The 16,588-nt window shown below is 31.8% G+C and overlaps 1 protein-coding gene across 1 annotated transcript; it reads left to right on the forward strand.

Annotated features, from left to right (window-relative positions):
• The first annotated feature begins 3,860 nt into the window (after positions 1-3,860).
• On the forward strand, positions 3,861-4,509 carry LOC129224990 (small nuclear ribonucleoprotein Sm D3-like). Its single transcript, XM_054859540.1, has one exon. The coding sequence runs from the start codon at positions 4,049-4,051 to the stop codon at positions 4,412-4,414; it is 366 nt and encodes a 121-aa protein (XP_054715515.1). The 5' UTR covers positions 3,861-4,048; the 3' UTR covers positions 4,415-4,509.
• The last annotated feature ends 12,079 nt before the right edge of the window (positions 4,510-16,588 follow it).

Below are 16,588 nucleotides of genomic sequence, written 5' to 3' on the forward strand. Positions count from 1 at the left end.
GCACCCTGTGAAGAATTAAAATTTTCTCACGGCATCCTATAGTCTAGTTCAAAAAAACGTATTAGTGAAACCAATACCATTGACACTTCGCGGCACGCGGCACCTCTCCCTACCGCACCCAGTTCGGAAATTCCTGATCTAAGGTATTATAATAATTATTATCGCAATCATTATTTTTCTTTTTTTTCTTGCAGCTAAAAGTTTAGAAATTATGTGTGAGCAAACTAAAACCAAATAATAACTAACTTTATTTAAATATTTCTCCAGATTTTGGAGGGGGCCCGGGCCCCCTTAACCCCTCCCTTATATACGCCCTTGGCATTTGCTTGTTTTACCTTTCTCATCCGCATGAGACAGTGGCTGCAGCATCCCCTATAGTTCATTGGAGTTGCGAATGGCTCGGTCTACTCTTATTATTAGTCTATGCCCAAAATAAGAGAAATACTACTGAAGTATCCTAAAAGTTTTTTTTTCAATTGATATTGTTGTTTATTGCACTTAACATAGGCCTTGACTAAATTTAATTTCATTGTTTTGTGCCACAGCGGCAACAATACTTGCATACATTGGTAGAATTATTGTTACAAAATTATGAATGTATCTTGTAGTCTTGTCTATTAAATATTACTTTATGTTATTAGTCATCCTCTTTAATGCATCATGTTTACAGCAGAAACAGAGTAGATCTTATCTATAGCGCTACGTATATATATATATATATATACTATATATATATATATATATATATATATATATATATATATATATATTTTTTTTTTTTTTTTTTTTTGAGCAATCACGATTGCTTATTGTTCTCATTTGACAGTCCTTGACGTTGGGATTATTTTTCAGCTTGGACCAGCAGCACCGCCCACCGGCGCGGCGGTGGCACGGCTGCTCTGTTCCTGAGCACTGTCCCCCGGAATCCACTTCTGCTGGGTGGTGGCGTCCATGTCCTTCACACGCATGCTCATACACACTCGCCAACGCGTGAGCGCCTTTACATATATACACATAGGGCCGATCCTAGGATGTCGGCCGCCCGTGTGCAAAGACCTAATGTGCCACCCCTCAAGAGTAATTTGCATATTTTGAATAATCTTTAACGTCCATATAAATCTTTCTTCAAATTTCTAGACCAAGTTCTAATTAAAAAAAAAGAAAACAGAAGAATGATGAACTTATAAGAAGGAAGAAAAGTTTTATAGTAAGAAACTCCTTAGGTACAATTTACATCTTTTAAGAAAATAATAGATGCCAAAATTTACTAGTCGTAAAAACGCATTTTATAGTCTGTCTTCGGTAACATCAGAGGAAGGATGGAGGAGGGGGGGGGGGGATTACTCCTAGAAGATTATCGAAATTGGCGTATGAAAAGTAGTTTTAGTTCATCTTTGGTTGTGTTCGGTTGCAAGGACAAAAGAGTCGAGTATATTTAAAGTGCATGGAGAAATTTTCAAAATTGACGTTAAATATCGCAATTTTAGGATTTTTTTCGAGATTTCAGGGGAAAGTAATATTGGAGCTCTTTCCTAAAATTCTTTCAAAATTGAAATCAACTCGAAGCTATTTTTGGTGAGCGTAGCTTAGGAGTGATCGTGCTCTTCCCGAAAATTTTTCGAAACTGAAGTTTCAAACATGCAATTTTGGGTTACCTTTGTTGACGTTGCTGGAGGGAGGGAAATTCAATCGTCTCCTATCAAAAGTTTTCGAAATTGAAGTTTAAAACGCAAATTTAGGCTGTCTTTGCTTACGGTAGGGGATTTGGCGGCCTTCCTCCGGGTGTTTCTCGGCACTATTGTTTCAAAAACCCATTGTTGACTGTATTTGAAAACGATAGGGGTAACGTGAAAATGTTCTGAACCGAAATATTTTTCGGAACTAAAATCCATTATGGGCTATTTTTGGGAAGGAAGGGTTTTGGAGCTCCCAAGCGGATATTTCTAAAAGCGCAATTATATATTATATTTGGTGACGTTAACGGAATTGGGAAGCTTCGGTGGATCTTTCGGATATTTTTCGATATTAATATCTAAAAATACAAGTATTGACCTTTTGTCCACCTCACCTCGACCATTGATGGGTATGCATTAGCGCCGCAAAAATTACATAATCCAGGCAGTTCTAATCTGGAATTTCTTAAAAATTGAAGTCCCAAAATCATATTTTAGGCATTGTTTGAAAAAGATGAGACTAAAAGCGGGCGGGGGCTCAGTGTGCCCTCACGAACTGTTTTTTGAAACTAAATCAATTTCAGGCTAGTTTAGGCAGGAAGGGTTCTGTGGCTCCACGGAAGCGTCTAAAAACGAAATTTTGAGGTGTATAGTGATAGGGTTGGAGAAAAGGATGATCCGGGGTCTTTCTCCGAAAGTTCTTGAAACTGATGTTTGAAAAACGCAACTTTAGTTTGTTTTTCAATACGTTAAGTGAGAGGGGGTGGGATTAGAGGCCTCTCTAAAGACGCTAATTGAGACTGTCTTTGGTAGTAATGTTTGGGAATGGATTTCGGGGCCCTCCATCGCAAAAATTTCAAAAAAGAAATCCAAAAAATGTCATTAAGCAATTTTTGATGACATTAGGAAAAGCTGTCCTCTGAAAACACATTTTGGATTTTAGAGCCAACATTTTCAGGCTATGTTTGATTAAGTTAAGGTGGAAGGTATGAATCAGAGACTTAATTAGTCCTTAAGATCGGTGGTTCAACCAGCGAAAGTTTCCGAAATTTAAGTCCTAGATACGCAATTTTAAGCCTTCTTTAGTCTCGTCAAGGAGGGCCTGCCATCCTTTTGGATCTTCGTTTTGGAACTACTTTTAAATTTGCTTCCCGGTGCAAGAGAGCCCTGTCCTCCTACCTGATCAGAAACCGGGCAGTTCATTCGGGATCTTAATTAGAAAAAAATTACAGTAAAGGGGGAAAATTACAAAATTTTAGTTCGTCATTCAAATATGTTTGACTCCCAGGAAAGTCGCAATTTTCCACTTTCTCTCCACGCATGAATGTTTATTGAACACAAAATTTGTTGTTTGGAATGCTTGCGAGAGTATCTAATCGGAATAGCTTCTTTTTTTTTATAAATAAAATATGTCTTCATTGTTTAGGTCTATAAAAATTTGGGGGGGGGGGGGAAACATTAGTGACCGCCCCTCCGTGCTCCTTTTAGAAGGCACCCTTTCATGCTTCAGGAGGGGGCCCATTTCCCTCATTTCTCCTCCCCTGTATCCATGCCTGATTAACGGTTCTGTCACAAATTTTGCAACCAAATGAAGCGTGTGTGTAAAGAGTAGATATTAATGGACAATAAACCAACAAAATGCCCTAACATTCTATTTTTCTTAAACTTTGCTATGCTGTCGGGAAATCGAAACTTACGTACTTTGATAATTGAACATTTAAAATTCAGCATATTTATTCGATTCATTATAAGTTATCTTGTGAGAAATTCTTGAGGAATTTTGCTTGATTATAAGAACTATATGATGCGGCCCGCGGCCGCCCCTTGCTTTGGCCGCCCTTGTGCGGTGCACACCCTGCTAGGATCGACCCTGCATACACAGGCCTACGTGCACACACGTAAGCCTACACACACAACTATACACACGTGACCACCCAGGAGGAGGGACGGGAGGGACATTTTTTGGGGGGGAGGAGCCATTTCTAGAATTAATAACTCTAATGAGGAGGGTCTTGTCGCAACTCGTGATTGCGAAAAACATAATTTGAATTCAAAGTTTCAGAATTCAAATTAGATTTTTTTTTTTTTTCCGTTCCCAGCGTCAGCGCCACACTGCAAAGTAAAAAGCATATATAACAGATATTACTCCATACATAAATAACTCCGCTGGAAACGGTTGAAAAACCACTCAACTCGTAACTACTACTTCTTCTCGTTGCTTTGCTGGTTTTTCTGGGTTTTCTTTATATTTTTTAGTTTCTTCAAACAAAGACTCAGAAACCAGAGGAAAAAAAAAAGATTTTCTTTGTTCTTTTCGGTTTTAAATTGTCCAGATTTGCTCTGTGTATTAATATTCAAGGCGAACTTTCATTTTAATGGCTTCACAAGTTGGTGTACCGGTTAAATTGTTGCGGGAATTCGTACGCAAAAAAATAACTGTTGATACAGCTTCGGGAGAAGTCTTTCGAGGTGTCTTAGAGGAAGCTGAGGACAACCTCAATATGTGCTTGGTTGATGTGAAAGTAACTTTTTGTAGCGGTGCCACAGGCGAGATGAAAAGCGTGTACATCAAAGGATCCAAGGTTCGGTACATAGCTCTTCCAGATGAAGCAAAGGATCATTTATACGAGCTATCAAGGGAAAGAAGACCTATGCGTGGTGGTCGAGGAGGCTTTCGTGGCGGACGCGGGCGTGGTGGTGGCGGCGGCAGACGACCATCATTTCATCGCCGTGATTACTAAGAATTTATGTATACACATTTTGCATGACAAGTCATTCATTATGCTCATTGATTTGTATCACAAAATTTTAATTAAAGTCATTTTTTAGTTGTAAATTTGTTTTCAGTTACGTTTTGTTGGTACAATGCTGATTATTACTAAATAAGTTGCGTTATTTGGTCTTAAATGCTTAAAAATTGCTATACTTTATTATGTTTCAACTGAAACTTTCCCTTTCAAAAGTTCTTGAAGACTTAAAATCAAAACATGTTTCTGTAATTATGTCGTGTTAGGGTAGGTCAATTTTAATGTGGGAGTTTTTGCTTCTTGGTTTTCATCATTAAATCCCATTTATTTTGGGAAAGATGTTTGGAAGTTATAGAAGTATAGCTTGTCTTGAAAATCCGGGGTAATTGAGTTGGCCACCTCGGATTATCCGAAAAATGCCTAGCAATTGAAATTTTCAACATCTAGATGACGAAGGTGAGCAGGATGAATAGTCCTCACACAAAATTTTACTCGGATTTCAGCCAGGGTGTTGCTATTTTGTAAAAAGTCCGGGAAGAAATTGGGCGAAATAAATATCAACTGATTTTCTATATGTTTGATACATTTATTGCTATGGTGTAATATAATTGGTGTATAGTTATAATACATTGTCATTAGCTCTCTAGTCAATCATTTAATTAAATTAGAATGATTGTACACTATAGAATTTAATAAATCCAAAGAAGTTGTTAATCACACATTGGTGCAACTAGAAAAGAACTTACTTAAAATTAATGAGAGTAGAAGAAGTAGGATGTGTATTTATCATAATTGAAATAATTTTTAAAACTGAATTATTGATTAAATATAACTTTTCTTAAAAATTAAGAATTCACAACAAAGATAAAAGGGCAATCGTTTATTAGGAAAACTTAACAACCACACAAAGCTTGTAACATGTGTTCAATAAGATAAATAAATACCTTTGTGCTGAACAGAAAGTAAGAAAAAACAACGTCGAAAAAAGTGCAAATTGCCAGTTACAGCAGACACATGTTTTGGCGTTACAGGGAACGCCTTTTTCAATGCAAAAAGTAATGAGCTTATGGATGAAAAAACATAAAAGGAGTTCCCTGTAACGCCGAAACATGTTTCTGCTGTAACTGGCAATTTGTGCTTTTTTTGACATTTTTTTTTACTTTATGTGGTCAATGTATTGAAAAATAAGTCATTTACTTTGATTAAATTTCAAATTCATTTTGTGTCTATAAAACTTTGAAACAGGTATGTGTTGCGCTATTTACACTGTTTGATACTTTATGATCGAACTAACCGTTAGGAAGTCATTTATTACTTGCATAGGGTGTAAAATGTAGTGATTACAGTTGAGTCTCGACTTACGCGAGGGATGCATTCCAAGACCCCTCGCATAAGTCGAAATTTCGCGTAATGGAAAAAGGTATGTTTACGAATTTTTTAGAAACTTACTCAATTCTTTTAGATACTCGTAATTCCCTCTCAAACTGCTTTAAACCATTCCTTAACAACATTACTGTTTCTTACATATGGAACTGAACTTTTACTGTATTTTTTTAAAGCTGTTTTCATCAACATAAAATACTGTTCAGATGCAAAAAATCAATGATCAGTGGGAGGAAGAGACATAAAATAAAACAGTATGGTATGTACAGTATGTGGTATGATAAAATGCAGTACTATAATCGAGTACTGTACAGCAGATACAGTAATAATATTTATGGCTTAAAAAATGAAGATGAAGATAATTTGTGCTAGGTGATCAGGTCGTTAGTCTTTTTTAAACTTTTAAATACAGTTGCTTTGTCTGTTCTTTTATAATGTTTTCATTTATGGTAACATTTCTCTTCCTTGTCTCTATAATCCACAATATAAGAGCAGCCTCCATATTCAAAATGTTTACACTTTGCTTAAGCTAGGGTTTAGGAGAGGACAGGTGGTTTTTACCGTCCAAAAGTGTCCAAAACTATGCTAAAGCTAAAGGGGTGTAATCTAATCAATTTGTATTTACTACAATATTTGTAATGCATAAATATAAATATTATTTATATATAATGAGTATTTGATAATACTTTTCTCCAAAATGTTCATTTAAAAAATATTTTACTTAAAATAAAATGCCAATAACTCTATCACATTAAAACTTCCTTTTGTACCTAACAGTTGGTAGAGTCATGGAAGGAAATTCACATTGCTACCAAGACAACTAATTTCAGTTGCATTTATAACTCAAAGGAATGTTATTAAATTGTACAATGTTTCTTAAAAAGCTTCATTTTTTAATGGTTTTTGCAAATAAATTTTGCACGATGTTTTAATGAAAATTATTTTTTAAATCAGATTAAAGAACAAGAAATTAATGAGTAAACACTACTTATATTTCAAAATTTGTGCTATCCTTTTTTTAGTTCATATTTTTAATATAATACATTCTGTATTTACAAAAAATTGTCTTTTATTGCATTTAAGTCGATTATTGCACAATATTTTGACTACTTTCTTTTGACACATGCATAAATGTCGAAAAATTTGGTTTATGGAAACAAAAAAGAGAAAAAACTCATGCATACAAATTGAAATATTTAATGAAGAATTTAATTTCTATGTAACTATAATAATAATAATAATAACTACGTAACTTAAAATCTGCTGTATATATAAGCTATATATAATGCCTGAATGTTCACATTAAATAAATATATTAAATAGTTTAAAAAAAAAAACACAATTTTGACTCATTTTGTTCTGTTTTTGATATTTTCTCGCAGAATATCGTTTTTCAAAAAATAGTTTTGGACACTTTTGGGCACAAGGATTTTGAACCGGATGGTAAAAACCTTGCCAACCCTGCTTTCATTTGCACACATGCACAATCATCAGTAAATTTGGTTACCATTATCAAAAAATAATAATAATAATAGCAAATAAATAAGATAAAATAAACTCATGCATACAAATTTAAATCAAGAATTCAACTTCTGTAACTAGATTAAAATCAGCGGATAAATAAGTTGTGTGTTCACATTGAATAAATGTTTAATATTAAACTTTACTTTGATGCATTTTATTCTGTTTTTGATTTTTTCTCACAAAATACAATTTCTCTAAAAATATAGTTTTGGACAGGACGGTAAAAACCAGGGTTTTCACCATAGTGTCCAAAACCTTGCCAACCTTGGCTTAGACCTTACTCTGCGAGCTTCAATATTGAAACTAAGTTGTAAATTTTTACCGATTTCTTCCTGTCTTTTAATTTCATAGGGAAGATCAGTCTTGCAAAATATAGACGAATGGCGTTCGCAGAAAATTTTTGACTCTGCAGAGATTTTTTTAAAAAACTGCTAACGTTAATTTAAAAAACACAACAATTTTTTTAAGAGAAATTTAAAAAAATCCAAGTTAGTTTCTGTTGAAGCCTTTTAAAGCACATGTGGGAAAAAAGTAAAGGTTTTGGCAATTTTCTTCAGTTGGTGAAAAATAAGCACAAACTATATGTCATAGTAAAAAAAATGTCTTTCATATTTGAACATAAATTTAATTCTTTATTCAAGGGTGAATTAGGAAAATAATTATTTGCAGAAAATTTTCCAGTTAGGATTTGTGTTCGCAGAAAGCTTTTCATTTTATCTAAGTCTGGGGAAGATTCACTCATGCTTAACTGTTGTGCTACCAATGATTCACTTTTTAGTTGTTCAAGCGTTTAATCTTTTCTTTAATTTTCAGAAACTTTCCCTTTTTATTTACATCCTCTCAAACTGAAGATGAAACTACACCACAAGGTGCCATTATATCATCTTTAATATTGACAGTGAAAAAAAGAAATGAAAAATGCCGAGTGGTTACATCAAAACAAAGTTTAGAGTAGTACGATGAGGATAGTTCTGCACTGTCAGTGATGCTAAAAAGATGTAACTCCATTCAAGAAATAAATATTTAGTACCCAATAACGATGCCGATACTTACGTGCCGCAACTTCCTTCCGAAAATTTTCATGTCGTGAGCGAGAAATTCGCCTTAGCTCTAAAATCTGTTACTCACCGAAAATTAGCGTTATAGTCATTTCGCGTAAGTCGGTTCGTGTTGTAGCGCGAGTCGACTGCACTTAAATAATGAATAGTGACTGATTATAGGATTGATGTTTCATATTTCTTTTAATTATGTATCCATTTATTTTGATTTTAAATTTATTATTTCCTATATTCACGTCTAATGGCCAAAGCTGAACAAAACTGGTTTTATCCAAGCCGGTTTAAACCGGTTTTATCCATGGTTAAAACCATCACTGGCCGAAACAACCCTGTTTTATACATGCTATTACATGCATTATTACTTATTAATATTCGTTCCTATTATATACGTATTTGCATAACCTTCAACTGATCTTACTTCTTTCATTTTCACTCTAAAATATTTTATAATCGATTGTTTATATACACTAATTTAGTTGCTATTTTTACCTTAAATATTATTTCAATGGGAAGAATCTATACAATTATTTATTATTTTCAAACTTTGAATTTTTGAATAAGTACTTCCAGTTTACTGACAAAATAGACAAAATAGATATTTTGTCCAGGGCCGTTTTTTCCGTGTCGACAAAATAGGACAACCCTGATTTCAGCATTAATTTCCATTTTAATTACCCTGAAATGCATTTTGATTAGTTTTGTTTCATAAAAGTATTTTTGTGTGTAAACTTGTAGACAGGGTTCGCCAGTATATATCCAATATTTATTTTAAAAATATCATGATATTTTTATATTTATCTTTTCAACTACGGTATTTTCAATATTAAAATTATATTAATCATAGTAATATTGTTCATATGTTATTAAAAATAATCAAAAACTTATGTACTATATTTGCATGATATATTAATACATCATTAATGTAACAAAGTCATATAATACCTATCCCTTTTTTACTTGCATGTCATTCATAAAATTATTAGTAATGTAATAATTTTAATTAATATTTCAAAGTGCCTAGTTAAATGTATTAAACATTGGTCAAAAAAAAAAAAAAAAAAAATTAAAAAAAAAGTTTTATGAATATGCACCAAATAATGTATTTTTTTAAATTTCGGAATCAAATAACTAAAAGTAGCTAACAGGAGAAAAACTAATGCAAAATTAACTCTGCATTAAATTTGATAAAAATGTAAAATGAAATATTAGAGATAAATAATGAAAGAAACATTAATTTTAAATCTACATATTGTAAGGATAGTATAAGAAATTAAAGAGTGATTAAAGATACATTTACGATTTTGAAGACTTGAGTTTGTGCTGATTGAAAATATTGGATTTATATCAAAATATCCTATATTTTCGAACCCTGCTTGTAGGCAACCAAAAAATATGCATTTTGGCTATCCAAATCCATTTGGATCAGTTTTGTCATGAAATTTCTATGTATGTGTGCATATGTGTACAAGTGCCTCTCAAAGCACAAAAATATTAAGTCACCTAAGGATAAAATTTTGCATAAACGACTCGCACGTTATCACATAAACTTTTCTTGTTAATTGGAATCGGATAATCTAAAAAGGAAGTTTATTTGTTTTTTGTGTCAAAACAATATTACAGGGTGGCGACAGATCAGGGAAAAGTCAGGGAACTTTATTAATCAGGGAAATATCAGGGAATTTCGAAAAAAATTAGGGAAAATTGATTTTATGAAGGAAAAAAATTTTTTTTTTTCGCTTTGCAAAATTAAGTACCGTAATTCTCTACGCATTTTCCGCCAATTTATCTGTTCAAAATAAAAAGTTAAAATTAATGATGTGCGATTATACACTGCCGCATATTTGTGCATCTTTTTTCCTCAACGTCAAAGTATTGCATCTTACTTATTAACCACAGGATGAACTTCCTAAAATTGCTTCTGTGTCTGTAAAGTTGTTTATTTTACCTAGCAAGAAGTTTGCTTTCACGCCTGTCAATACTACGTAAAATAAACAACCCTACATGCAAAGAGGAAACCATCATTAATGCCTTAGCTCCTTTGCCTTTATTCCATTGTCTCGAAGTAATAAGCATATTGTAATCAAGATTTCAAGAAGAAATCTTTTTTTTTGAATTAATACTGATAAAAACTTAAAAGTTAGTACTTCTTTGCATTTTTTATGTAATTGATAAAATTGAACTTTGAATCAAAAAATCTGTTTTTTGCCGTTATACTATTTGCTGTCACAACAGATTAGAAAGGTTTTCTTTTTTTCAGGCTTCAATGATTCTTTTATTTTAAAACTAAGTTGTATTCTTTTATATATTTTGAAATTAATCAATTGTTTTTTTCCCCCTTGCATTTTAAAGCTGTTTGTTACAAAAGCAACCTAAGATTTTTTTCGATACATACTGAAATCATTTGAAATATAGTTAACTTGTGCACTTAAGTAAATATCTTTATTTTTTTATTGTTAAAATGCTGTAATCATTCATTAAAACCTATGTTCTTGATTAGAGAAAAGCTCCCTATGAATAGATATCAAAAGGTTTCATCTGTTTTGCATAAATATGTCAATTAGTTATATAAGAATAACTACATTATTTCTATTATTTCACTATTACTTGTTTTTCTTGCAACAACTATTATACTGTTTGAAAATTTAGTTCCAAATAATTTCAATTACTCTTTAGTTCAATCTTAAATACACATATGTTTTTAAGAGTGATTTTAATAGTTTCTTAAAGTTCTTATGCTAAGTGTTTACTGGAAGTAAAGTATTTTTTTTTTAAATTTTATATAACTTTCCAAATAGAAAAAAATAATATACTGTTTTGTAGGGGTTTTTTTTTTTTTCAAAAAAATTGATTTGATATGTTTTTTTTTAATTTTATTAAAAAAACAGCATCTTTTTAAAATTATATCTTTAGTTCAACAACTTTACATAACTTAAAACGTTTAAAATACTGCATTTTATACAAACATACAATGGATTTCAAGCAGAGCAAAGAAAGGAAACCATTATCATTGGTAACGTAAATCAGGAAAATTTGACAAACCTAATCAGGGAAAAGTCAGGGAACTTTTTTTCACAGTTTCTGTCGCCACCCTGTATTAATTTTAAGTACTTTTTTTGTATCGAGATAGTATCGCCAAGGTCGAGAGTCCAGTGTCAAAATAGTATCTATGTATCCATCTCTAGTAGCAGATGAATAGTTTGTCCACTTGGCATGTGTTGTTCCACACCCATCTCTAAAAACCTTTTGTTACTTGATTTTATGCAGTAAGGAAGCTTTTCAGTACCAAAATATTATGATTTTCAGATTTAATGCAAATAATGTTTTGGCTATATATATAAAACAAGCCTATATATATATATATATAAATAAATAAATATATATATATATATATATATATATATATATATATATATATATATATATATATATATATATATATAAAAGCCTGAAAATAAAAATAAAGTAAAAGGGTCGAGCTTCCTCATAGTTTCCGAAAATTTCACTCTTCTGAAAATTTTAAGTCCACTATCACCCCTGCAGAAAGTAAAAACTTTTTGAAATGAATATATTATACTATATGGAGAAAAAGGAAATTTGCGATTGATTAAGGGAAAAAAAAAGAAGGATTCTAATTGTAATTATTAAAAAAAAAAAGCGATTTTAACACAAGTGCATCAGTACAATGTCCTCAACTGTTCACAGTTCAAAAGAATTGTTCATTTTTTCAGAGATTGTTTTGACCCGTTCAGGATTCATTCTTTTAGACCTGTTCTTGCATGAACAACACATCCCTAGTAATTTGACATAACATTTGAACATAAAAAGTTAATTGCAGCGGCAGACAATTACTACAAGTTATGTATAAGGTACAAAGTAAATCAAAGTTGCCATTTCATACAGGGATATTACAAAAGTACCAATGCGGGCAATTTGGGAAAACATCCCTCCCAAAACTGAATTTTTCCTTTTTTGGCAGCAGCTTTTTCTCCATTAAGTGTAGTTTTACAACTACAGTTTAATAATTATACTATCTGGAAGAATAAATTCTAAGCTTTAGAATTAAAAACAAGTATTCAATAAGTAATCAAAAATATCCCTATTTGTAATACATTTTTAAAAAAAACTTTAATAATCTTGCAATATTAAACTCTCAATCATAGAATATTTTAACAGTGGTTAATGTGTTCTATGATCGCAACAAAAAGTGGCTCATCTGGTGTTTTTAGTACTATTTAATAATTTTGTATATACAATGCTTTGCATGAAATGGGGAACTAAATTAATAATAATGTTGTCATTATAAGTTAAACTCCCATGTGTTACTTAATTTGAGCATTAAAAACTTTCCCATTGTTGAGCTACCTCTAAATCTTGTTAGATCCTACTAAAATTTTGCCTGATTTTTTTTTTCATATAAAGGAACCAAATTAGGGGGTGAGATCATATTTTCACACTCCAAAAATAAATTGTTCGCAGTTCAAAAGAATCGTAAAAACGATCTTTCATTTTTGAGGAGATTGTTCTGGCTCGTTCATTTAAGGATTCATTCTTTTAGATTCATTTGTTCATGAACGACACATCCAGGGTCGTAACCAGAAAATAATTTCGGGGAGGGTTTAATAACTTTCATGAGGAGTTTTGTGCTATTTGTACTAATGTTCAAGTTGTCGGGTTATTTATTATGAAAACGTTTTATGCAATTAATATACATATGAAAGGCATTTGAGTTTTGGAACAATATAAATATCAAACCAAACTTTTCGGGAGGGGGGAAGGTTGACCCCCCCCCCTGTATACGGCCCTGGACACATCCCTAATAATTTGACATAACATTTGGATCCAAAATGTTATTTTTAGCTGCAGACAATTACTTCAAGTAATGTAATAGGTACAAAGTAATTCAATTTGCTGTTTCATGCAGGTATTTTACTATTGTACAGGGGTGGGCAATTTGGAAAGACATCCCTCCCAAAACTGAATTTTTCACTTTTTGGAAGGGTCAAAAATTTATGACACAGGCAAATAAGTTTAGACACTTGATGGTTTTATCCTGTTTTAATCACGGTTCTTACAGTCATATAAAACCCCTTTTTGCAGGACTATCTACTGCTCATCTCAACAAAAGTGCATTTGTACATCGCAGGAAATTGCTTCCTATGTTTAAGATTTCAATCTTTTTGCATCTCATAAATATTTAATATTTTTGACTCTTGGGAATTAATTTAATGCTTGCTATCAATAATAAGCTTTTTTTTACAAAAGTATTTAAGTCTTCTTTCTTTTTTTTTTTTTGTAAAATGGTGTTATTAAACATGAACGTCTAGAAATTGCTTCCTCTGTTAGAGATTGCAACCCTTGTACATTCTGTAAATATTTTTAATATTTTGGGCTGTTGGAAATTATCTGTCAATATATATATATATATATATATATATATATATATATATATATATATATATATATATATATATATATATATGTAATATGAAAAACCCTTTGCTAGGCCTTCTCCATATTAAGTTCTGTTCACTTATATGTCAGCGCGTATGAGTCACTGACATTATTTATTACACACTTAAATGCTTCTCACACCATATATGGCTATGTTCTAGGCTCAGATGAGATTCCCCTTAAAGTACCTACCAGACACTTTTTTCCCCTCCAGACTTAAGCCAGCCTCTGTCTGCGGTGCAAAGCCCAATAATATTTCGTTATTGCAATTTGCTCCTCCTATACAGATCACGTGAGATCACATGATCAAGGGATAATTATCTGTAATCTCTTAATGATATTCCCTATATAAAAATCGTGGTACAACTAAACAGGGGGTTAGTTAAGAGAAGTTCCTGCTGTTATATTCCATGTAAAAATAAAGATGTGATTTGTGAATGTAGCTCTGTCCTCTTACTACGTGGTGGATTATCACGGCACAACACTGCAACAAGATTCGTAATAAGAACCGAGCGGCGTTTCTTACATATATATATATATAGGGACAGCAAAAGATGGTATAATTTTTATGTAACAATAATTTGATTTTTTGATTTTTCTAATGATATTAAAAATAATTTTTTTTTTTTTTTTTGGAAAAAGTACTTTTGGAATAGTTGTGAAATTTTTTGGAGGGGGTTTGAACCTTTTAAACCACCTCCTTGCATATGACCCTGAGTTTCTGACATGGCACGTCAAAAATCCAATGCTGGACATAGCTCTCCAAAATTCGTCTGTGTCCCTCTCAAAATTTTTTCTTGCTATGCCACTGGCAGTAAACACTTAGTGGCAACTTTGTGTCTGAGGCACTCTCTTTGGGAGCCCCTGCTACATGGATGCCCATATAGCGAGGCAAGTGGGGGCTCAAGCCCCCCTTAGAAATTAAAACTTCCTTGCTTTTAGTACTTTTTTCTCTGCAAAAATATAAAAACATTTCTTCTCCAGCCATTAATACATAAGTTATTAAAAATGAAAAATTTCAAAATCTCTAATCTGTACTGAAATCTGTTTCCATGGAGAAAATATCTGAGTCCCCCTCCCCCTTAAAATTTTGCATATGGGCGCCCATGCCCTGCTATACTGCTGTGTGCAGGTAAAGGGCAGCAACTGCAAATTTTTCATTTTTTTGCATTTTTGTCATCTATTGTACTTTATCTTTATTGTACAAGCTCGCTTATTTGGTTTCCGCTGAAAAAGAGGCGCGAAAAAGACATCTAATTCCAACATTTCCCTATTGTTTGCATTAAATCCGAAACGCGTTTCTTCAAATATATCGAAAACTCATTTCTGCAGATACTGCCGTTTACCTGCACATGGCAGTATAGTAGTACCTAAGTAAGTGTACTTATTTAAATCCTAGTTATTGTTTTGTGTATAAGAAAGTAAAAACATTACAATGCAACAGGGTTCTTTGGTTTAAACCAAGTGGTCTTTTTCAAAAATGTTTTTTTTTTTGAAAAATTTCATAGTTTTCCCTCAAATGTTTTCATAAATTTTGCATATTATTGCAAAAAGTAAAATTTAATTAATGCAAAGAAACTAGCAAAACTTCATATATAAATTACAGATTTAACAAATTTAGAAACTTATATTTTTGAAAGTAATGCAAGTTTGCTAAATAGTTTTTATTTTATTTATTTCTTCTTCAGCTTTCCTATTAGGTATATAAATATACTAGGCATACCAACTAAGTTCTTCTAAAATTGCATGGAAAAAAATCCAAGTAGCTCATTTTAATTTTTCAATTATCATTACTTTCCTTTTGTATTTCAAAATAGTCCAAAAAGTATCTTTCAACCAAAACTTCATTTACAACCTAATTTGATTACTAAAGATTTATTGAGATAGATTATGAACCATTGAGGCGATGCATAGTATATATAAATCTTAACACAAGAAAAAACTAAAGAAGTCCAAGAACACTTGGAGTAGGTATAAAATTGTGCTTGTACCTGCACACTTTTTGCATCCCCAATAGACGATACAATACAAAGTAAGAAAAGAAAATACATGAAATTATGAAAGCAGAAAATATTCATGTAACTGTGCTCTTATAAAACAAATTTAATGACTAATTTCCACCTTTCAAAGAACTTTTTTGATCCCAATATAATAAAAGAAGTCTCATGTATGAATGGTGGAAGAATCAATGAACATTAATTTTTATGAGTCTTCATTATTAAAATATGTTAAAAGAATTTTCTCAGAATCTTAAACATATCTATCTTGAGAATTTTTAGCTTTTTTCAAATGTCAAGGGAAGTTGAAGGTATTTTGTCCGTCAATTCTTTTTAAAGGTATTGTTCAGTCAAATAATAAAATTAAAAAATAAATAAATAAATAAATAAAAAAAGATTGGATGAAAAAAAAAAAAACTTTGTGTAAATTTTGTTTTTACTGTTCATTTAATTTTCTCTTAAAATTTAACTATTATAAATCTGATGTAAAATAATTGTACTTTTGAATCTATTCTGTTGTAAAGTATCTGGGTTTAAAAGATCCAAAGGTTTATGCCCCCTCTCCCCAGCAGAAAAAACAAAAATACCCCTCAAAATTTCAATAGTGCAGTTTGTGCCATCACCTGCTCCCCCTAGTTGGGCACCTGTCTACAAATTGCAAATATCATTGACTTGTGAATGTTAATCATTTGCATAATTAATCAAACCATATTGGCCAGTAATATTTTTTATAGCTGATTATTTTTCCTCTTGTG

The sequence above is a fragment of the Uloborus diversus genome, chromosome 1 (assembly GCF_026930045.1).
Source record: "Uloborus diversus isolate 005 chromosome 1, Udiv.v.3.1, whole genome shotgun sequence".
Classification (NCBI taxonomy): domain Eukaryota; kingdom Metazoa; phylum Arthropoda; class Arachnida; order Araneae; family Uloboridae; genus Uloborus; species Uloborus diversus.

Bases quoted from the DNA above. Each gene is read 5' to 3' on its own strand.
- LOC129224990 (XM_054859540.1), top strand. From the start codon at position 4,049: ATGGCTTCACAAGTTGGTGTACCGGTTAAATTGTTGCGGGAATTCGTA.